General features: G+C 41.6%; 1 protein-coding gene across 1 annotated transcript in view; it reads right to left on the bottom strand.

The window, feature by feature from the left end:
• Positions 1–1,738: 1,738 nt before the first annotated feature.
• LOC129695758 (guanine nucleotide-binding protein subunit alpha-14) overlaps positions 1,739–23,435 on the bottom strand; it is a 177,351-nt gene continuing 155,654 nt past the window's right edge. The window contains exons 4-7 of the mRNA XM_055633032.1: positions 21,664–21,792; positions 19,345–19,474; positions 13,240–13,393; positions 1,739–6,736 (exon numbers count right to left, since the gene is read on the bottom strand). Coding sequence (XP_055489007.1) covers positions 6,546–6,736; positions 13,240–13,393; positions 19,345–19,474; positions 21,664–21,792 — 604 coding nt within the window. The 3' untranslated portion in view covers positions 1,739–6,545. The remainder of the gene's footprint in view (positions 6,737–13,239; positions 13,394–19,344; positions 19,475–21,663; positions 21,793–23,435) is intronic.

Below are 23,435 nucleotides of genomic sequence, written 5' to 3'. Positions count from 1 at the left end.
TAACATACCTAATATCAGCAAGAAAAAACAAAAAAATGCTTTCCTTATAATAATTCTACATCGTGTCAAGGAAGGCCCACATTTTTTTCAAACTTCCCATCATGTCCCTGCAGAAGGCCTATTGTAAAATAATTAAAATTACCAAACTTACTGTGAACTCTTTACCCGGCCAGAAAGGGGACATGTGGGCTGCCTAAAGCGTATTTACTCACTAGCAGCAGGTGTCCAGCAAACCATCCAGTTTTAATTTGGCTACCTGGACATTTTTGGTTTGTTCATGCTTATCTGCATTCCAATTCAGTACTCGAGTTATAAAATTCAAAGATGCACATTGAACAGCATTGGATCCAATGAAACTGGAAAAATGCTTATTTATTGTAAATATTCCCCAAACCCATATATTCTTCTTCAAAAGCATATCTGTTAGTTACTGCCCCACAGTAACACAATGGATAAACTGAATGCAAGATAATATTTTGCTGCTTCAGCCGTCACAACACCAGAAATAAATATTAATTGTGAGGTAAACTCAGTTCATTTCTCAAAGACAATATTATGGCCTCATTAATACCAAGCTAGCAAGAAAATAATATAGCAAACATAAGAACCAAGTTTGTGTTTAATTTCAGATTAAAACAGCAGCATTATCAAATATGAAAGTTGTTTCAAAGTACATTTAAATTAATTATTGACCAATGAAATTTTACAATAATGTCAATAATAAGATTCCCAACGATGTTTGGTCAGTCAGATGGTAACATTAAAAAATTGTAGGCCTTTTGATTTTGTACAAAGAGTAAAATATACATGAACATATATTTGAGTGTCACATAGCTATAATTCAGATACAAAAGTTCATTTCAGTACCTTCTGATGTCTGTTTTAGCACCTGCAAATATGGTATGTTGTATCTGATTGCTTAGTGGAAGAATGTTTTTTCTGCGCCCTTGCTCAACTTTTAAAATAATATGTACAGAGGGGTTCTAATCTACAGCTGTCAAATAAAATTGAATCTGATTTCCAACTGAAAAAATAGTTTTACCGGAAAAATCAGAGATTGCAGCTACAGACCCATGAATTTCTCAGAATGCAAAATGGTCCCGAACAGCACAGCATGCACAATATAAAATATTAACATTGTATAGAGTTATCTGCTGAAATATACTTACACAATAATTTAATACAAGTTACAGACCTGAAAGTCAAGAGTACAAACAGACTTTTCTGTGACTGCATCCGAGACTTCATAATAGTGTATCGGCTTCCTAGTGGTGGGTAAAATATATCTCTGAGTGGGCACAGGGCAGTTTGGGAGAAGAGGGCCAAAAGCCAGAGATCATGGTCCATAATAGGCAGGAAGAGAGATATGGCCCAACAAATAGAATTTAGGGAGAAGAGTAGCACATTAATAAAAAGGACCTCCAGGGACATAATATCACTATTACTACCAATGCCATGTGCTGGTGAGACATGAAGTAGTACGACCAATACATGGCTAAAGAGCTGGTGCAGGAGGGAGGGCTTCAGATAATATGGATTATTGGGCGCTCTTCCAGGCCAGAAGTATATTGAGTAAACCAACTTCTGGCATGGTGGGAATCATTTAAAGGCCTACGGCTCAGAGTTCAGGACTGGCAAGTTCCAGTAAGGTGGAGGAACAAGGATGGCAGGTAAGGGGACCTTGCATGACCAAAGAACTTGTAAATTGTTTTACTTTTTTTTAAGTGCAATGTTAGGGAAGATGCAATCAGTTTAGGGAATATAAAAAATGCAGGAAAGATCTGAAGCAAGTAACTAGTAGAGCCAAAAAAAGCTATGAAATGTCCTTGGCAAGGCAGATGAAAGAATATCCCAACATTTTATACAAAGATTACAAGAGGATCACTCGGGAGAAGGCAGGACCACTCAAGGATAAATGAGGGAATGCTTGTTAGAGGATGCCGGTGAGCGAGTAAACAGATACTTACATTGGTATTCATCAAGGTAAAGGACATGGAGGACAGTTAAATAATTGTGAGATATAATATATACATTTGGATGTCAAGAAGGAAGTGCTCTTGGGTCTCTTGAAAAGTAATAATGTGGATAAATCCCCAGAGCCTGATGGGATCTATCCTAGTTTATTCAAAAAGGCAAGAGGAAATTGCTGGGGCCGGAAAGAAGATCTTACTCTTGTCTCCAGCTACAGGTGAGGTCCCGGAGGACTAGAGTAGCTCATGTTGTTCCTATGGTTTAAAAAAATGTAGGGATAATCACAGAAGTGGTAGGGAGGTTTTTGGAGGGGATTCTTAGAGATACTATTTCCTCACATCTGGAAGAGAATGGGCTATTTAAGGACAGTCAGCGTGGCTCTGTCTTGGGCAGGTCATGTCTTGCTAAGTTGATCGAGTTTTTGAAGATTTTTCTTTGCGTAGGACAGTGAATGTTGGCCCCATGGATTTAGATGAGGCATTTGACAAGGTCCCTCATGGTAGCTGATCCAGAAGATTAACATGCATGGGATCTTTGTTGACTTGGTAGTTTGGCCACATTTTAAGTATTGAGTCCAGTTTTTGTCACCCCACTATAGGTAGGATATGGATGCTTTGGAGAGGATACAGAAGAGGTTTACCAGGACGCTGCTTGGATTAGAAGGTATTGGCTACAAGGAGAGGTTGGACAAACTTGGATTGATTCTCTTGAATGCAAGTGTTATGGGGTGATCTGATATTGAGAAATGATGAGAGGCAAAGATAGGATATGGTCAACATTTTTCTCCAGGGAGGAAATGCCAAATAACTTGCCCCCTCTCACGTTAAAACACTGCCATGAGTACTAATGGAAGGAGATATGATAGTGGCATGTAAGAAGCTTTTAGATAGGCACTTGAATATACAGGATATGGATCATGTACAGGCACAAGGATTTAATTTAGCATCATGTTTAGCGAAGACATTGTGGACCAAAGGGCCGATACCTGCGCTGTACAGTTCTATACTATATATCTTTGATGCAGTAGTTCATGTACATTTTAAAGTGGGTGCAAGTAAAAGGACTTGGGGAATTCAGGTGTCAGTGAAATAATGTTTATTCTAAACATAAGGATCCTAGTAGAATCATAAATAATCTTACAAAATCAACCATTACCTTCCATATGTAATAAAATACATTTCCAAAAAAGGCAATGCAATGTTGCCACGCTTAGGAAAAAGTGAATTGATTTGTTATTCACATAAATAATTCACATCTCCTTCCTTTGCTTCCCAAAACCTAAATTCTAGTCACATTTTTCTTATTGTTGGAAAGTAACTTAAACTGATAAATGTTGCCATTGGGGATATTAGAACTGGCCTTTGCTCAGTTTCATTTCCTTTCTAACTGACAGTAGCACATTGCACATGAACAAGAAGCTTTTGTTTGCACAGCTGACAAAACTATTTCCTGGACAGAAACGTTACCATGCAACATCTGGCGGTATGAGAGTCCAGGAGAGGGAAGATAACATTAAAAAATATTTCAGACAAAATTCCATCTCCCTTCAACCTTCATTCTTAAGCTGGACAGAAATCGGAGGAACAGAAAGTCAATCTTGGCTCAGGAGAGATACTGGCAAATTCAATATTTCAATAAGGCCACAGCCCCTTATTTAATCTGCTTCACATATTTGAATGTGGTCAGCTAGGTTGCTCATACCTCTAGAATCCCAATTGCTAAAGCAAGGTGGACCATTGTTACAGGAAACAATACATTCACTGCACTTTTTATGTGGGTCAGAAGCAGCTTATATTCTCTCCACCTTCATTCCCCTAACATTGTCTCTCAAGGTAAGATTAGCAAACAGATCTTTATTAGGTTTTGTAACCTTTTCCCGAGTACTCCCAATCTAAATGAACAATATGCTTGTCAATCACACCAAATTCTAGACACGGGACCCATTAGATCTAAAGATGGCTAATGTGGAATTAAAACTACACATCATGCAGGGACAACCCCACCAAAACCATCAAACCTATCCCAGTTAATACTCATGGCTGTATCTTAGATTTGATTTAATTTGGATTTCTTATAGCATGAATAACTAAATTAGATCCAAATAAGAAGCACAAACTTGATAACTTTGAACAAGAAACTAGACTACATTGGGTCCACAAGGGAATGCAACTTGATATGCAATTAATTAAATGATATTTATGGTGTTATAAAAAGCATAAACGAAAGATCTAGCACTTAGACTGACTTCACTTATGTGTATTATGCCTGCTACGGTTCATGGAAAGACATGGCGAAGCACAGATTTTTTATACATATAGTCAAATTCAATTACATTTTAGCAATATTCAAAAACCATCACATATTGCATAAATGGTAAAAATCCAATAAAAATTGATGCAAGACAGTGTTGAACTGGAAAAATTATGATCTCTAAAATATCTCTTCATATATAAAACAGCAGTGACTGAAATTATGTCAAAATGAAATTACATGGCAAAATCATGCATTATAAATCATTATAGCGTCGAACCAAATAATTGTATGATTTTTTTCTATCTAGCACAACGCCGTGGAAAAAGTCTGTACATTCCTTAAAAATTGCTGGTAGTTTATCATTTTGACAAATAATCCTATTTAACCATGATAAACATTTTTCAGAGCTAGAAAAGATACTATATATATAGGATACATATTTACAGTGGCTGCAAGCTTTGATGTACCAATGTGTAATGTCTTTCAGCTTCTAAATATTGCATCGCTGGCAAGATTAAGGCACACACTCAAAAGACAATCTGCAAAGTAACTTACTATATTTCACTTCATTATGTGAACCTTTCAATGGTTTGAGGAAAAGCATTATACACTATTCCAATCACAATCATTCTAGCCATTCTTTGCTAATGAATTCCATCAAAATCACATTCAATTTTGTCTAAGGTGTTAAATTTTGCATTTTATGTGTTCAGTATACACTGCCATTAATGAGGGCAATAATTTATATCCATATTTTAAATGTTGAAGGCATCTATGGTTTAATCGCTACAACATGGATTGATTGGATAACATTTTTAAATAAATTGAAGAAAGTAAAGATGGTTTATACAGCAATTATTCACAGTTCTCTGCAAATAGGTGATTAAAAATGCTGCATGTGCTAAATGTAACCTAAATAATGCAAACTATAACAAAAGCTGGCATGTTTTATTTTAGGTAATTAGCTGCATTTAGTAAACCTCAGGACTCCAGGAATCACACAATGTATTTTTGATTGCCACGTATAACACTAAAGATGGGTGCATTCTCACCATTTAGAAGAATCGTGAATAATCACCTTTGGAAAAAACATTTGGCTCTTTCAACAGGATCCTCGGGACAGTTTTAAACCACAAATGATATTAAAGATATAACATCTTCATTTGACTACGTTATCAGAAATCTGTCAAATACAGCCAGCACAATTTGTTTGTTTTTTTGCCAATATAAGAACTCTTAAACTTGGATAGGCTGGGTGAGTGGGCAAATGCATGGCAGATGCAGTATAATGTGGATAAATGTGAGGTGATCCACTTTGGTGGCAAAAACATGAAAGTAGATTATTATCTGAATGGTGGCCGATTAGGAAAGGGGGAGATGCAATGAGACCTGGGTGTCATGGTACACCAGTCATTAAAAGTAGGCATGCAGGTGCAGCAGGCAGTGAAGAAGGCGAATGGTATGTTAGCATTCATAGCAAAAGGATTTGAGTATAGGAGCAGGGAGGTTCTACTGCAGTTGTACAGGGTCTTGGTGAGACCACACCTGGAGTATTGCGTACAGTTTTGGTCACCTAATCCGAGGAAAGACATTCTTGCCATAGAGGGAGTACAGAGAAGGTTCACCAGACTGATTCCTGGGATGTCAGGACTTTCATATGAAGAAAGACTGGATAGACTTGGTTTGTACTCGCTAGAATTTAGAAGATTGAGGGGGGATCTTATAGAAACTTACAAAATTCTTAAGGGGTTGGACAGGCTAGATGCAGGAAGATTGTTCCTGATGTTGGGGAAGTCCAGAACAAGGGGTCACAGTTTAAGGATAAGGGGGAAATCTTTTAGGACCGAGATGAGGAAAACATTTTTTCACACAGAGAGTGGTGAATCTCTGGAATTCTCTGCCACAGAAGGTAGTTGAGGCCAGTTCATTGGCTATATTTAAGAGGGAGTTAGATGTGGCCCTTGTGGCTAAAGGGATTAGGGGGTATGGAGAGAAGGCAGGTACAGGATACTGAGTTGGATGATCAGCCATGATCATATTGAATGGCGGTGCAGGCTCGAAGGGCCGAATGGCCTACTCCTGCACCTATTTTCTCTGTTTCTATGAAAGGTTGAGCAGGCTGTGTCTCTATTCCTTGGAGAGGAGGATGAGGGATAATCTTGAAAGAGATTCTATGTGAAGGAAAAATTCTGACTAGAATTGCGATCAACATCACTACATTCTCTGGTAAATTAGCAACTTTACAGATACAACTTTAAACTTGCAAGTAAAAATAGACCATTACAAAAGTATTAAATGATGAAAAATGGGTTGCATGTCTTCTATACTAAGTTAAATTCCTTCAGGTTTAATTGTAGAATAGTGTCCTTGACAGCAGCAAAGACAAACCGTATATTTTCTGTATCTGTGGCACATGTGAAGTGAGAGTAGATGACCTTTTCTTTGTCTGGATTCTGATTCTGATAAGTCTTCAAAATGAAATCTCGTGCAGCTTTGACATCTTGTTGAGGACCTGAAATACATTGGAATTACAGTAAATATATACAATGTTACGGAAGAAGGGTCTCGACCTAAAACGTCACCATTCCTTCGCTCCAGAAATGCTGCTTGTCCCCGCTGAGTTACTCCAACATTTTGTGTCTATCTACAATGTTATTGAGGCACCACTGAAAGAGTAAATATAAAATCAGTTTTAGTTTGAGTTTATTTTATTGTCACGTGTACCGAGGTACAGTGAAATGCTTTTGGTATCAGCGGAAAGACAATACATGATTAAAATCGAACCATCTAGTTTACAGATACAATATAATGGGAATAATGTGAATAACGTTTAGTGCAGGATAAAGTCCAGTAAAGTCCGATCAAAGATAGTGTAAGGGTCTTCAATGAGGTAGATAATAGCTCAGAACAGCTGTCTGGTTGTTGGTGGGTTGTTCAGTTGCCTGATAACAGTTGGGAAGAAACTGTCCCTGAATCTAGAGGTGTGCGTTTTCACACTTCTTTACCTCTTGCCTGAAGTGGGAGGGGAGAAGAGGAAGTGCGAATCGTCCTTGATTATGCTGGTGGCCGTGCCGAGGCAGTGTGAGTGTAAATGGCGTCTATGGAAAGGATGGTGGTCTGTGTAATCCGCAATGCTCTGCAATTTCTTGCAGTCTTGGATGGAGCTGCTAGGCAGTGTGCATTGCCTGCTGAATGCAGTGCCTACACTGTGGACGTTTGTGGGGGAAGGACAATGGTATAACTTTCTATGCAAATTAAATATTTTGGCTTCTGCTAAGTGATGCACAAAGAGGAACGCCAGGACAAATCACACCAGTGGAATTCACATCCTACGCTGTGTGAGAACAGGACAACCACAAGAGTAGGAACATCGTTTGTTGGAAGATCCCAGCAGCAGTTGATGTGACTGCGGACCATCCACAAAGTCGAGTGTTTGCAGACAGCGCATTTCAGGAAGCGGTCACCAGAGAACATAGGAGATTGCAGGCTGAGCATGAACAGGTAACTGAGAAACAGATAAAAGACAAATAGTTCAATAGTCGTCAGAGGGCATCTTGCTTGTGAAGCAGTATTCAGTTTGGAGTATTGAGGGACGCGAGGCTTGCTCTTGGGAAGTGCAACCAGTGCCAAGAATGTAGCACCATGAGTGGTTCAGATATTCCAGGGAGAGAGGAGAATGGTCAAGAGAGCATTTCTGCAGTCATGAACATTCCCCAGTCAAAGATATTACTTGAGCAACTCCAGAACATTATAGAGGGAGTGAACAGTCACAGATCGAATCGGCAAGAATGACATTGGTAGGAGATGAGGTCTTGCAGCACAATTTAAGGAGTTGGGAACAGATTACAACACTGAATCTCAAAACGTGATGCTCTCCAATTACCTCTGGTGCAATTTTCCAGTGAACACAGGATTAGACAACGTGGTACAAAAGCTCCAGATTTCTGGGGAGCTACAGGTGGCACCTGTACAGGCCTGATTAACTGGCACCTAGATAGGACTGAGACCATTGTGGTGGCCTGTCGAGAGCCGTTTGAGTGTTCAAACAGGGGGGTGAAAAAGTAGAGTGGAAATTGAAGGCAGAAATTTAATGGGAGAACTTGAAAAGCAGAGAACAAAGTTAGAAAGGAAGAGCACAGCAAATAAAGTGGGTGAATTGAGGGCAAAGGCACAGAAATGTGTGATACCTATTACAGAATCACAACCTAAAGGGAGTAGAAGTTTAACTTGCCTGATTAGAGGACTTGCAGATGAAATAGCGGTGGATTAAAAAGGGGGGCTGCCAATATTAAGTAAAGAAACACATAGCTGTGAGGAATACTATGGCAGAAGGTTCATCTTTGAGACGCAATGAGCTGATTTTTTTTTAAAGCTAGTCACACAGTTGGGAATGTTCTATAGGTTTCAGGGCACACTTGTTTCCATGAAGAGAACAGTGTACTCTAGAGGGCCCTGGGATCATGAAGCATCAAGGAGAGCATATGACAAAGGGAGGAAGATGATATTAAAACTGAGAGCTAATGGAAGTGAAGCAGAAAGTGTTGAATTGGATATAAAGTGTGTGTTAAATTAAAAGGAGAAATTAGGAAAGAGTGGGGGGGGGGAAATTGCTGATAATATCAAAAATCCCTAAAGTATTTTATTAATACATTAAAGACTAAGAGTGCCAGTGAATGAAAATGTTATATAAAATGTTATGAGAAGACAAAGTCAAAGCTGCAGTTAAAGTGAATAAGTATAAATGTTGGATGGGATAAACACAGCAATAGAGGAAGTATTTGATTATCTTTGAAAATGGATAGATTAACTGATTATTGAAATACTATTAGTTTATCTAGCTCTAACTACAAATTTCCTCCCTTTCTTTTTCCAGTAGTAGCAGCAAACTACTATCATAATCTTTCTGAATGAAGAAGCCCGACCCGAAACATTGTCTGTCACCTTCCATCTACAAATGCTGCCTGACCCGCTGAGTTCTTCCATTTTATTAATGTTGTATAATTGGTTAATAAGGGAGAATGGGATAAACTCAATATTTGCAAGCTAGTTCAACTTTGGTGATGGGTAACTTATTGGAATCTATTTAGAGAGATACAAATTGACAGCCGGCATGAATTTGTAAGGGAGAGTCATTTCCAATGAATGATCGAATTGTTTAATGAAGGAATAAGCAGAGTCAACAATGATAACAATACAAGATAAACACAAAATGCTGGATGAACTCAGCGGGACAGGCAGCATCTCTGGAAAGAAGGAATGGGTCCAGCATTTTGAATCTATCTTCGGTTTAAACCAGTATCTGCAGTTACTACCAACACATGATAACAATACATTTGATGTGATCTGCAGGGATTGTGGCAAAGTGATCAACGGAATAAAGGGTGAGCCATTTAGAACGGAGACGAGGAAACACTTTTTCTCACAGAGAGTTGTGAGTCTCTGGAATTCTCTGCCTCAGAGGGCGGTGGAGGCAGGTTCTCTGGATGCTTTCAAGAGAGAGCTAGATAGGGCTCTTAAAGATAGCGGAGTCAGGGGATATGGGGCGAAGGCAGGAACGGGGTACTGATTGGGGATGATCAGTCATGATCACATTGAATGGCGGTGATGGCTTGAAGGGCCGAATAGCCTACTCCTGCACCTATTGTCTATTGTCTTGTCACTGTGGATTGAGTTGACGAATTGTAAAGGCAAGAAAACACTAATTTGTGTTATTTACAGATTGAGTTGAGGAATTGTAAAGGCAAGAAGACACTAATTGGTGTTATTTAAAGACCCCCAAATGCAGATGCAGTATAATATGGATAAATGTGAGGTTATCCACTTTGGCGGATGGCAAAAACAAGGGGGCAGATTATTATCCGGAAGTGGCTGCGCTGGTGAACGGCTGCGGCTCGCTTGCAGTCCGTTTGTTTTCACTTTTTTGTGTTGTTTTTTTTTCGTTTTGGCTAGTTAAGTTTTTGGTTTTTTAGTGTTTATGTGGGGGGTGGGGGGTTGAAACAGGCTTGCTGTCTCTCCTTTCGGGGGAATGCAACTTTTTTGTCGTATCCCCCTTCTCTGCCTCCGTCTGCGCTGAGGCCTAATGGCGGAGCTGGCGACCTCGAGGCTCCGGAGGCAGCCTATCAGGACTCGCCCTGGGCTCGCTCCCGTGAGGGCGGCCCAGCTCGGGGCTGGAACGGTGACGCTCCCGTGAGGGCGGCCTGGCAAGGGGATGAGACGCTCCCGTGTGGGCGGCCCAGCCCGAGGGAAACGGCGCTACCGTCGGGGCGGCCCAGCTCGAGGGTGGAACGGCACTCACGTGAGGGCGGCCCAGCTCGGGGCTGGAACGGCGCTCCGGTGGCTGAGACGGCGTTCTGGCGGCGGTGACCTGAGTTCGGTGTTCAGCCGCGGGCCAGTGGACGACGTCGTCAGCAGCTGGTCCGCTGGACTGGAGGGCGGCAGCTCCAACCACTCCGGGCCGCGGTGTTTGAGCCGGCCCGTTCGCGGAGCTCGGTGAGCCGCGGCACTGATTTTGCCATCGCCCGGTGGGGTATTGCCTCAGCGCAGAGGGAGAAGAGGAGGGAAGAGACAGCAGCCCTAAGATTTTTGCCCCCATCACAGTGAGGAGGTGCTTGGTGGACTCACTGTGGTGGATGTTAATTTGTGTTTACTGTTGTTTATTATTGTATTATTGTATGTATGACTGCAGACACGAAATTTTGTTTAGACCGAAAGGTCTGAATGACAATAAAGGGAATTCAATTCAATTATCTCAATGGGGTTAGGTAAGGGGGAGGTGCAGCGAGACCTGGGTGCCCTTGGACACCGGTCACTGAAAGTTGGTTTACAGGTACAGCAGGCAGTGAAGAAAGCTAATAGAATGTTGGCCTTCATAACAAGAGGATTTCAGTATAGGAGTAAAGAGGTTCTTCTGCAGTTGTATAGGGCTCTGGTGAGACCACATCTGGAGTATTGTGTACAGTTTTGGTCTCCTAATTTGAGGAAGGACATCCTTGTGATTGAGGCAGTGCAGCGTAAGTTCACGAGATTGATCCCTGGGATGGCGGGACTGTCATATGAGGAAAGATTGAAAAGACTAGGCTTGTATTCACTGGAGTTCAGAAGGATGAGGGGAGTATCTTATAGAAACATATAAAATGATAAAAGGACTGGACAAGCAAGATGCAGGAAAAATGTTCCCAATGTTGGGCGAGTCCAGAACTAGGGTCCACAGTCTTAGAATAAAGGGGAGGTCATTTAAGACTGAGGTGAGAAAAAAACTTTTTCAACCAGAGAGTTGTGAATTTATGGAATTCCCTGCCACAGAGGGCAATGGAGGCCAAATTACTGGATGGGTTTAGTGAGAGTTAGATAGAGCTCTAGGGGCTAGTGGCGTCAAGGGATATGGGGAGAAGGCAGGCACGGGTTATTGATAGGGGACGATCAGCCATGATCACAATGAATGGTGGTGCTGGCTCGAAGGGCCGAATGGCCTCCTCCTGCACCTATTTTCTATGTTTCTATGTCTATTGGAATGGACTTTCAGATAACAGGATACAGGCAAAAACCCTGGAATCATTCAGGGAATGATGAGATTATATAACCAAAGTAATCTATTCAGCAATTTTCAGTTGTCTTCATCAATTGAGCACCGACTTCTGACTCGCTGGAAACCCACAGCTGGAATGAGTGCACAGGGGATGGGAGAGGCGCGCAGGCGGGCGGGGCTTCGCGAGCTTCACGGGCTGTGAGGAGAAAGTTCAGCGGTAGCGGAACGGAGCTGCAGAACTTATGAGGAAAAGTTCAGCGCGTGAGGAGTCGCTGCCCTGAGATTTGTAGAACAAAGAAGCTATAGCGGAACGGAGCAATGGAATCTTTGTTCTGCAGAACTTTCTCGATCTTTCTGCGCCTTTAATCCACAGCGGCGGGGGGGCCAGGACGTATGCGGGCCTGGATTGGTGGGCATCTAGGCATTGTGACGTCAGCAGCTGGTGAGCGGCGTTTATATTTTTAAAAATTGAGTTTTGTGAACAATTATATTCAAAATCTGGGGAAATAATTGACCAAGGAGTGGATTTCTGAACTCATGTTAAATCCCTACCGAAATTGTAAAAATCTCCGTGTTAGGAGATATGATTCACATGCAAAATGATACACACACATCCACACACAGTGTTTTAAGAGTATATAGATATAGATAAGGTAGATAGATATACTAAAATTTTATATGTATTTTATGGTGTTTTTATATGCTATGTATTTTATGTAATATCTTCCCTTGTCTGGACCTTGAGTCCGAAATAAACTTTAATAATATGTGCTTTCAAGATTTTGTATCTTCTGTCTGACAGGTGAGGGGAGAAGACAGACACAGTCTCTGCAAACTTTTTGATCCCGAACTGAACTTTCCCAATCCGATATCCTAAGCCTCACCCACAGATTTGCGGTACACTTGCGATATAAGCCTTTGGTTGATCCAAGAACCTTGCATTTCAGCGCATCCCAAACTTCCCAAAATGCTGTTTACCCATTTTCAATCCCCACTTACTCCATTGGTTCCCACTGCCAGAACACCTCAAATGAAACATGTCACCTTGCCTTCTGACATTTTTGTTTTTTTATTTATTGTTCCCAATTTAAAGCTCTTCCAGCAAAACAATCCCTGAGAACTTCACAAAGATTAGATGCTAACCAATAATCATCTTTAATGGTAGTAGAACCATTTGGAATTAATTCAGGAATGCTAAAATTGAAAATAAATAATACAAAGAAACACTCTTAATAAAGCTTCAAACTTTTGTGTTTTGAGTCTTTTGAAGACTCTGGCAGGAATTATAGATTACAGGAACTACTGAAAAGCACAAACAATAACTCCAAACAAACTTCCAGTGTACTTTTGAGTATCAAAATTGCATTATTAATATTAATCTCGTTAGAATTTTACTTTCATAAAGCAGACATCTTCACTATTACATTATTTCATTTTCAAAGAATTGTGTGTAACAAAGTGAGTTTGATGACACCCACAAAATCACTCACCATTGTATTCTGGAAAATAATCAACTAGATGAGAAAACATGATCTTTTCTTCAAGGAGATCCTTCTTGTTTAGGAAGAGAATGACTGAAGAGCTATGAAACCAAGGATAGGTGATGATCGTCTTAAATAATGCTTTACTCTCCTCCATTCGATTCTGAAAATAAAACACAAAGTACTTCTACATAAACAGGTAATGAAGGCACAACAAATAACCAAAGTGGACACATTCCATCCAGTGCCCATAATGTTTGGGCCAAAGACCCATCATTTATTTATTTGCCTCTGTATTCCACAATTTGAGATTCGTAATTTTTAAAAAATGATGTGGTTAAAGTGCACATTGTCAGTTTTTATTAAAGGCCATTTTTATACATTTTGGTTTCATCATGTAGAAATTACAACTGTGTTTATACATAGTCCCCCTAGTTCAGGGCACCATAATGTTTGGGACACATGGCTTCACATGTGTGTTTAATTGCCTCCTTAATGCAGGTATAAGAGAGCTCTAGTCTTTCCTCCAGTCTTTCCATCATCTTTGGAAACTTTTATTGCTGTTTATCAACATAAGGACCAAAATTGTGCCAATCACAGAAGCCATTATGAGACTGAGAAACAAGAATAAAAATGTTAGAGACATCAGCCAAACCTTAGGCTTACCAAAATCAACTGTTTGCGACATCATTAAGATGAAAGAAAGCACTGGTGAGCTTACTAATCGCAAAGGGACTGACAGGCCAAGGAGCTCCACAGCTGATGACAGAATAATTAAGTAAGTAAGTAAGTTTATTGGCCAAGTATTAACATACAAGGAATTTGCCTTGGTGCTCCACCCACAAGTAACAACATGACATACAGTGACAGTTACGAATGACTCAGAAAACACTAAACATTAATAATAATAAAGCATTAATGATAAAACACCATTGATCAAGCATGTGAACCAACAAAATACCAGATCAAAGGGAGGCTACAGGTTTTTGGCTGTTGAGTAGAGCAACTACTTGTTGATAAAAACTGTTTTAATGTCTGGCTTTTTATCTATATTACTAAATCTCTGATCTTGACCGCTTGTGGCCCAGCCCACTGTGCTGCGATTTCCGACAGAACTTCGCCACCTACGGCCGTCATTGTTGGCCACCTCGCTCAGAGCCCCTCTCCGCCTTAAGGGTGCGGAGGTTTTTTCCCATCAATGAAAAATCAGAGATATTAATGTTTTTTTTAAATTCACCATTCCCTCTGCTGCTCCTGCTGGAGGGAGGGGGAGGGACTATAAAACCAGGAAGTGGTGTGCCTCACTTAGTCTCTGCAAGATCGATGAAGCCAAGGGGCACGTATCTCTGAACTCTGAATAATACTGAACACATGTCTACACAACTGTGAGTACCCTTAATGTGGTTTGAAAATGAAAATATGGTTTGTTTGAAGTAAAAAGGCACTGCCTGCAAATAGTTGTTTGGGTGCTTTGGCTTGAAGTTGAAAGGCACTACTTACTGCAAATGGTGGCTTGGGAGCTTTGGGTTAATGTTGAAAGGCACTACTTACTGCAAATGGTGGCTTGGGAGCTTTGGCTTGAAGTTGAAAGGCACTACTTACTGCAAATGGTGGCGGGTGATTTGCTTGAAGTTAAAAAAAAATCACCATTCTCTCTGCTGTACCTGCTGGAGGGAGGGGGAGGGACTATAAAACCAGGAAGTGGTGTGCCTCACTCACGCTCTGCAAGATGGATGAAGCCAAGGGTCACGTCTCTATGAGCTCTGAATAACACTGAACAAATATCTACACAACTGTGAGTACCCTTAATGTGGTTTGATAATGAAAATATGTGTTGTATGAAGTAAAAGGCTCTACCTGCAAATGGTTATTTGGGTGCTTTGGCTTGAAGTTGAAAGGCACTACTTACTGCAAATGGTGGCATGAAGTTGAAAGGCACTACTTACTGCAAATGGTGGCTTGGGTGCTTTGGCTTGAGGTTGAAAGGCACTACTTACTGCAAATGGTGGCTTGGGTGCTTTGCTTGAAATTGAAAGGCACTACTTACTACAAATGATGGCTTGGGTGCTTTGGCTTGAAGTTGAAAGGCACTACTTACTGCAAATGGTGGCTTGGGTGCTTTGGCTTGAAGTTAAAAGGCACTACTGCAAATGCACTTACTTCCTGTTTGCACTGTATATTGATTTAAGATAAAATGCTACCACTTACGGCTGTGATTTTTGGCCATCTTACTCAGTCCCCCCTCCGCTGAGCAGGTGCAGAGAATTCTTCCCATCAATGAAAACTAAAAGTGTTATGAGTGTTTAAAAAATGTTGAGAATCTCTCTCCTGTCAATCACGCCCTGAAAGCCACACCTTTTCCGGTGGGAGGGGGAGGGGTTATAAAACCCAGAAGTGTGGGTGTGGCTCAGTCTCTGCATGATGGGGGAGGGAGAGGTCATGACTCTGTCTGAGCTGTGAATCAACTGAACACACTGAATGTCTACTGAACTGTGAGTTTGGTGTTTTGTGTGGTTTTATGGTGGTTTCACCCTGCATCTTCTTCTTTTCGTGTCTTTGAAGCTGGTTGGTTATATGACAGTTTCCCATTCCTTTACACAGTCCTTTGCGTTTTTATTGAACACTGCAAGATCCTTTGGGCTGCACTGGTTGGGTAGTAGGGGGGCAGACAAGGCATGAACCCTGCAAGACCCTGCATGAAATGGTATGAAGCTGCATTTGAATTTGGTGGCCTTCGACCCTGCTTGAAGTGGAATGAAACTGCACTTGAATTTGGCGGCCTTGCATCCTGCTTGAAGTGGTATGAAACTGCACTGAATTTGGTGGCCATGGATCCAGCTTGAAGTGGTATGAAACTGCACTTGAATTTGGTGGCCTTGCACCCTGCTTGAAATGGTAGGAACATGGATTTAAATTTGGTGGCCTTGCACACTGCTTGAAATGGAATTTCAAGGAATAGTCATGAGTCAACTGCCAGCCCACCAGCCGTGAGTGAGCTGCCAGCAGATCAGGCTTGAGGGACTGAGCTGCCACCCCAAGAACCCATACCAGCACTCCAGAAAGCCCCCCCCACTGGCCACCAATATTGGAATTGGCGGAGAGGTGGAATATTGCGTCGGGGGACCAGCCCTCCCATGTGAACATGGAACCCAACGGGCCCCACTTAGTCTAGTGTCTTATTATAATTCTCTCTATAATAAAGAAAAATCCCCAAACACCTGTCCGACAGATCAGAAACACTCTTAACTTATATCAGAGTGATGGCAAGAGCAAAGTATGGAGGAGAGAAGAAACTGCCCAAGATCCAAAGCATTGCACCTCATCTGTGAAACACGGTGGTGGGGGTGTTTTGTCCTGGGCATGTGTGGCTGCTGAAAGTACTGGCTCACTTATTTTCATTGATGATACAACTGCTGATGGTAGTAGCATAAGGAATTCTGAAGTGTATAGACACATCCTATCTGCTCAAGTTCAAACAAATGCCTCAAAACTCATTGGCCGGCAGTTCATTCTACAGCAAGACAATGATCCCAAACGTACTGCTAAAGCAACAAAGGAGTTTTCCAAAGCTAAAAAATTGTAAATTCTTGAGTGGCCAAGTCAATAACCCGATCTGAACACAATTGAGCCTTTTATATGCACATTATGGTGCCCTGAAATGGGGGGAACTATGCATAAACACAGCTGTAATTTCTACATGCTGAAACTAAAACATATAAAAGTGGCCTTTATTAAAATCTGACAATGTGAACTTTAACCACATGTGATTTTTTTCTATTATAAATCTTAAATTGTGGAGTACAGCGGCAAATAAATAAACTATGGGTCTTTATCCCAGACATTATAGAGGGCACTGTATATAGCCATGCTTCACAGCCTCTCAAATGTATTCTGGGAAGTCAATTTTATGCGTCATAAACGCTGCAGTTTGCTTGCGTACAGAAATATCACCTAATTTCCTAGAGCAGTTTAAACGTTTTCAAATGCAGGCAAGGCTAGCAGTCAAGGGAGAGCCAGTGGATGTCATGTACCTGGACTTTCAGAAAGCATGTGATAAGGTCCCACATAGGAGATTAGTGGGCAAAATTAGGGCACATGGTATTGGAGGTAGAGTGCTGACATGGATAGAAAATTGGTTGGCAGAAAGAAGTAGGGATTAACAGGTCCCTTTCAGAATGGCAGGTAGTGACTAGTGGGGTACCGCAAGGCTCGGTGCTGGGACCGCAGCTATTTACAATACACATCCATGATTTAGATGAAGGGATTCAAAGTAACATTAGCAAATTTGCAGATGACAAATAGCATCCTCCTCAGAGTTCACACTGCCACCCAGCTTTGTGCCATCTGCAAATCAAATTTGTGATTGTAAGAATCTCAGCAGGAATCACAGTTGGACCACCCACTATGTCCTTCCAGCTGAATGTTATTCTGGTCTGCACCACTCACATGCTGGTCCTACCATTGTTGTTCTTGGAGCTTTTTACTCCCATCAGCACACCATCAATCTTTACGTAAACATTTTTATAGACTGTATCCAGGTTATTGTACCGTACATTCCAACGTCAATAAAACTTAAATGTGCTACGGCAAGTAGTTGGTGAACATTGTAACTAGCCAGCAAGTTCATATATTCTTTATTAAAAATGGAAAATAACTCCTATCTGTCAGTTTTGTTTTTCTCTAAAGAGACTTGATTTTGTTTTTAAATAGGTAGAATTATAGCGAAGCAAACCAGAATCTACAGCTTTTACCTTTAAATAAAAATGATATCCAACCTTATTATTTTATTTAAAAAGTTACTTTGGATGCAATATTCCACAGTCAGTTCACAGTCAGCGCTCCAGAGCTTACTGCACGGCGACCCGGTAAGGCATTGCCCGTTCCCCGCTGGTATCCCAGCGCTGTGGCCGCCGACTCCCAACATCACGGAGCTGGGGCTGCGGGCGTCCGGCCGCGGGTGGCGCTGGATTTGGAGCGCCGCGCAGCCAGGAGTAGAGTTCGCTGGGGTTGGAGCTCCAACCGACGCCACCCGTGGCCGGACGCCCGCAGCTCCGCGATGTTGGGAGTCGGCGGCCACAGCGCTCCGGAGCTTACTGCACGGCGACCTGGTAAGGCATTGCCTGCTCCCCGCCTCTCCGACCAGGTAGGGGACTAAGAATTAAAGTTTCCCCCTTCACATAAAATCCCTCCAAACTAACTGACTAACATGTAAGCAATGATTTGCAATGATTCCCCGGTCTCCGGAGAGGAGGCAGCCGCTCCAGACTTTTCAAGCCGCCCGCGCTACCTACCTAATCTACGCTAAAAATCTTCCATTTCGAAATCCGAAAAATTCCGAAATCCGAGAAGTGTCTGGTCCCAAGGCTTTCGGATAAAAGGTTGTGCACCTGTATTTACATTCAGTAACTGCTTATTTAATTTGAGCTTAAGGTCTATTGAAGTTTAAATCAAAAAAATTACTGGCTTAAACACAAAAATTATATTTTTTGAATTGAGTTTTGTCTCAAGTTTAAACAGAGATAAACAAACAATGACAAAGTTGTTGAAAATTACTCATTCATGCTTATGGAAAGATATTTGTACATAGAAGACTTTGAAACTTACTGCTTTAACTTCAGATTTCTTCCTCCTCTGTTGTGTTTTTAAACTCAAGATTGTTTTTTCTGATTGACATTAACTATTTCCCTCCCATCAATGCTCATTGGCCACTGCCTATTTCCTGAATTTTATATTATTATTTCATATTTGCTTCTCATATGGTTTGTGCAACTTTTTTTGGAAATTAATACCAATTAACAGCTCTAAATTAATTTCAATGCCATTTATAAGCAAGTCCATTTCAAAAATGCGTTCAAGAACATTATGCAGCTAGCAAAGAATCAGCACTGTTATTTGGAAGCATAAATGGGAGCGGCAATGAAACAGATGAAAATTTGAAAACAATTTGATATTTCCATTGTTTCATTGAATGACAAATGTCTATGCAGAAAAGATTCCAGACAAAGTACAGATTGACTAATTAATAATTTCATTAGGTTATTCATTCAACTTTTCACCTCTCTTATCTGAAATAACATCTGTTTTCATCAGCATCTTCCATTAATTAAAAATTACCTCATTATCACACTCGGCCAGGACCTGGTCATATTCACTAAGTGCAACTAAGAAAATGATTGAGGTGACGTTCTCAAAACAGTGAATCCACTTCCTTCGTTCTGACCTCTGACCTCCGACATCCACCATCCTACAAAATAATACAAACAAAAGATTGAAACTGCTGTCTCCATCGACAATGCACAATTAAATGGTTAGAACACAGAAACAAGCCCTTCAATCCAGCTCATCCATGGCAAGCAAACTGCCCAAGCCAGTCTAGTCCCATTTACCCGCACGAGGACCGCATCCCACTAAACCTAGACTAAACTAGAGTACAGAAAGGAGAATGTGAATTTAGTCATTCGTTATCAGGACAACAACTGTTCCCTCAGTCAGCAAAACGAAGGAGCTATTTAACGACTTCAGGAAGTGTGGTGTAGTACATGCTTCAATCAGAATCAATGGTGACATAGTGGCAATGGTTGAGAGCTTCAACTTCCTTGCGATTAATATTACCAACCATCTGTGATGGACCAACCATATTGATGCAACATCCAAAAAGGCAATTTGCTGCTCTCAACTATGTGCAAAGGTAGAAGCATCACCTGTATTCTGAAGGATAGACCTTCATGTGATTGAAATATTCAGGAAGAGCGTCAAAGCAGCTTTCAATAGCTTCCAATGAAATTTAGAGCAATCAAATGGAGTTCCCATCAGTGAAGTATTTAATTAAAAAAATTATCCTTTCGTAATATTTATATATTCACAGGCACACATTGCACTGTTATAGCTTAGATATTTCATATTCAAATTATAAATGTTGCTGGAAGAACTGTGACTAACCACATAATGAGGCTTGTCTGCAAAAGGTTAGCATGTTCCAGTCTAATTAAGCGCTTCAAAACATGGGTGTGTACTTCATTCTAGTCTAACAAGAGAACAATGATACTTGCATGCCATGATGCAATTATGTTCTATACCCACTTCATTTATTTACATATTATATGTAAATAATCAAATTGCTCTCCTTCTTTGCAAACAAGAGTATGAACACATACACACACCCACTGAGGTTCATTCTGTCGACAGGTGCCCTTAGTCCCCTCGGATAGGCATTGGACACCAACTTTCTTTACTTTCTTGAACTGCAGAACGCGAGGTCTCCAGGCTCAACTCATTGTCATTCAACAGCCCGACTAAACCTACCTGACCTCCCGCTTGCTGGACACTTTAATCCTCTTTCCCATTCCTCTACAGACCTTTCTGTCCTAGGTCTCCTCCATTGTCAGAATGACGATAAATGCAAATTGGAGGAACAGCATCTCATTTTTCGCTTGGGCAGCTTACAGTTCAGTGGTATGAATGCTAATTTCTCTCATCAGGTAATCCTGGCATTCCCTCTCTCTCTCTCTCTCTCCCTCCCCCACCCGAGTTGCACTAGCTTCTCTTTTTCACCCTACAAACAGCTCACAGTGGCCTGTTTCCCTTTATCATTGTTACTTTTTTGTATATCTTTAATCCATTGTTCTTTATCTCTCCACATCACCATCTATATCTCTCGTTTCCCTTATCCCTAACCAGTCTGAAGAATGATCTCGACTCGAAACGTCACCCATTCCTTCTCTCATTACAGCATGGTATGGCAGCTGCACCATGGCAGACAGGGAGAGGCTTCAGAGGGTAACCAGGACAGCGCAGAGGATCATTGGTTGCCCTCTCCCCTCCCTGATGGACATCTACACCTCCCGCTGCCTTAGCAGGGCAAAGAAGATCACCAAAGACAGCTCCCATCCTGCGTTTGGACTGTTCGACCTGCTGCCCTCTGGAAGGCGCTATAGGTGCATCAAATCCAGGACAAACAGACTCAGGAATAGCTGCTTCCCGAGAATTATATCTACCATAAATTCAAATCCACACATGCACTGACTACACCGCCCAACACGGACTTCCATCTGTATATATGTATATATGTATGTAGCGCCGTAGAATTTGTGCACCTATTCCCCCCCCCCCCCCCCCCCCCCCCTCCCTTCTGTTTCTGTTTTGTTTTTCTGTTTCTTGTTTTTTGTGTAAAATTGTATGTATGCACTGAGTACGAGCAGCTTTCAGTTTCACTGTACATGTATAGTGACAATAAATGGCATATCATCATCTCCAGAGATGCTGCCTGTCCTGCTGAGTTACTCCAGCTTTTTGTGTCTATTTTCGGTTTAAACCAGCATCTGCAGTTCCTTCTTACATATAAATGGCAAAGGCTAATTAATGGTTTTACAGTTTAATTCCTTATCAACACTTTGTTTTGCACATCAATGACCCAAATGTTTGTCGTTTCATTACCTGAAGATTATGTTCTCCAAATCAAACGGATATTCAATTATTCCAGTCGTTGGTACTCTGACCCGCAATATATCTTGTTGTGTTGGTATATAAAATGCTGAACTAATGCGATCTACATCACTAAGATAGCTGCAAAAATAAAGATATCATTGTAAGTTACAGAAACCTCCAGCATGTGTGCACTACCATTTAAGAAAAGAGAGATTATAAATACTGTCATGTAGAAATTGTCAATTTTGTGGAATTCTCTGCCTCAGAAGGCAGTGGAGACCGATTCACATGTTGCAATTAAAAGAGAGTAAAGGACCTGTCCCATTTTTACAACCTAATTCACGACCTTTTTTACTCACAGACATTTTTCATCAGGCTAGAAAAAATGCCCCAACCTACTTTAAGCCACGAGTACCTACGACTAGCATCACGGCCTGCTACAACCTACCTACGACCTCCTACAACCTCGTGACAACCATGCTGCGAGTATGAGTCAAGGGAAAACTCGGTAGAGGTCGTGAATTAGAATAGAATAGAATAGAATAGAATAGTTTCTTTATTGTCATTGTAACATGGACCATGTACAACGAAATTTAAAATGTCAGCCAGTCAGTGCAGCATTCAAACATTTCTAAAAGCTAACGATACATACACGGTAAAATAATAAAGATAAACAACTAAATAAATATCACGAACACAGCACGCATGCACACCCAACCCTCCATCCTTCTGTCGATTCCACAGTTACCACAGTCCCTTAGTCTGTATCGCCCCTGCGTTCCTTGGCGGCTACATTTAGTGCCTTTATAGCAGTGGGGGTAAAAACTGTTTTTTAGTCTGTTCGTCCTTGTCCTTGTAGATCTGTACCATCTGCCTGACGGCAACAGTTCAAACAGGGAGTGTCCGGGGTGGGAAATGTCCTTTATGATATTCTGGGTTTTTTTGGTGCAGCGGGAACTGTGTAAGTCCTCCAAGGTAAGGAGAGGGCAGCCGACAATCCTCTGGGCGTTGTCAATGGCCCTCTGGAGCGCTTTCCTCTGAGCCGCTGTGCAGCTGGTGTACCACACGCATACACAGTATGTTAGTATGCTCTCAATGGAGCACCGATAAAAGGACAGCAGCAGTCTCTGAGTGATGTTGTTCTTCCTGAGCACCCTCAGGAAGTGCAGTCTCTGCTGGACCTTTTTCAGCAGCGCAGTGGTGTTCACGCTCCACGTCAGGTCCTCCTCAATATGGATTCCCAGGAAGCGGAAATCCGCCACCCTCTCTACACAGTCCCCTCTGATGGTCAATGGTACCATGTCCGTTTTGTTCTTCCTGAAGTCTATTATTACTTCCTTTGTCTTTAAGGTGTTGAGGAGCAGGTTATTTTCTTCGCAACACACTGTCAGCTGCTCCACCTCATCCCGGTAGGCGTACTCGTCCCCCCCGGAGATGAGTCCCACCACTGTAGTGTCATCCACAAATTTGACAATGGTGTTGCTGTGGTGGGCGGGGGTGCAGTCATGTGTGTAGATGGTGTAGAGCAGGGGGCTCAGTACGCAGCCCTGTGGAGAGCCGGTACTGAGGCTGAGGGCCGTGGATGTGTGATGGCCCACTCTGACTCTCTGGCTGCGACCCGACAGGAAGCTATTTATCCACGTACAGGTGGAGTGTGGAAGTCCCAAGTCCCCCAGTTTGTCCACCAGTTTGTGGGGAAGGATGGTATTAAAAGCAGAGCTGTAGTCCACAAAGAGCATCCGCACGTAGCTCCCCTGCTGCTCCAGGTGAGACAGTGCAGC

This window comes from Leucoraja erinacea, chromosome 3 (genome assembly GCF_028641065.1).
Source record: "Leucoraja erinacea ecotype New England chromosome 3, Leri_hhj_1, whole genome shotgun sequence".
In the NCBI taxonomy this organism is placed as follows: Eukaryota; Metazoa; Chordata; class Chondrichthyes; order Rajiformes; family Rajidae; genus Leucoraja; species Leucoraja erinaceus.
This window is presented reverse-complemented; position numbering and strand designations above follow the sequence as displayed.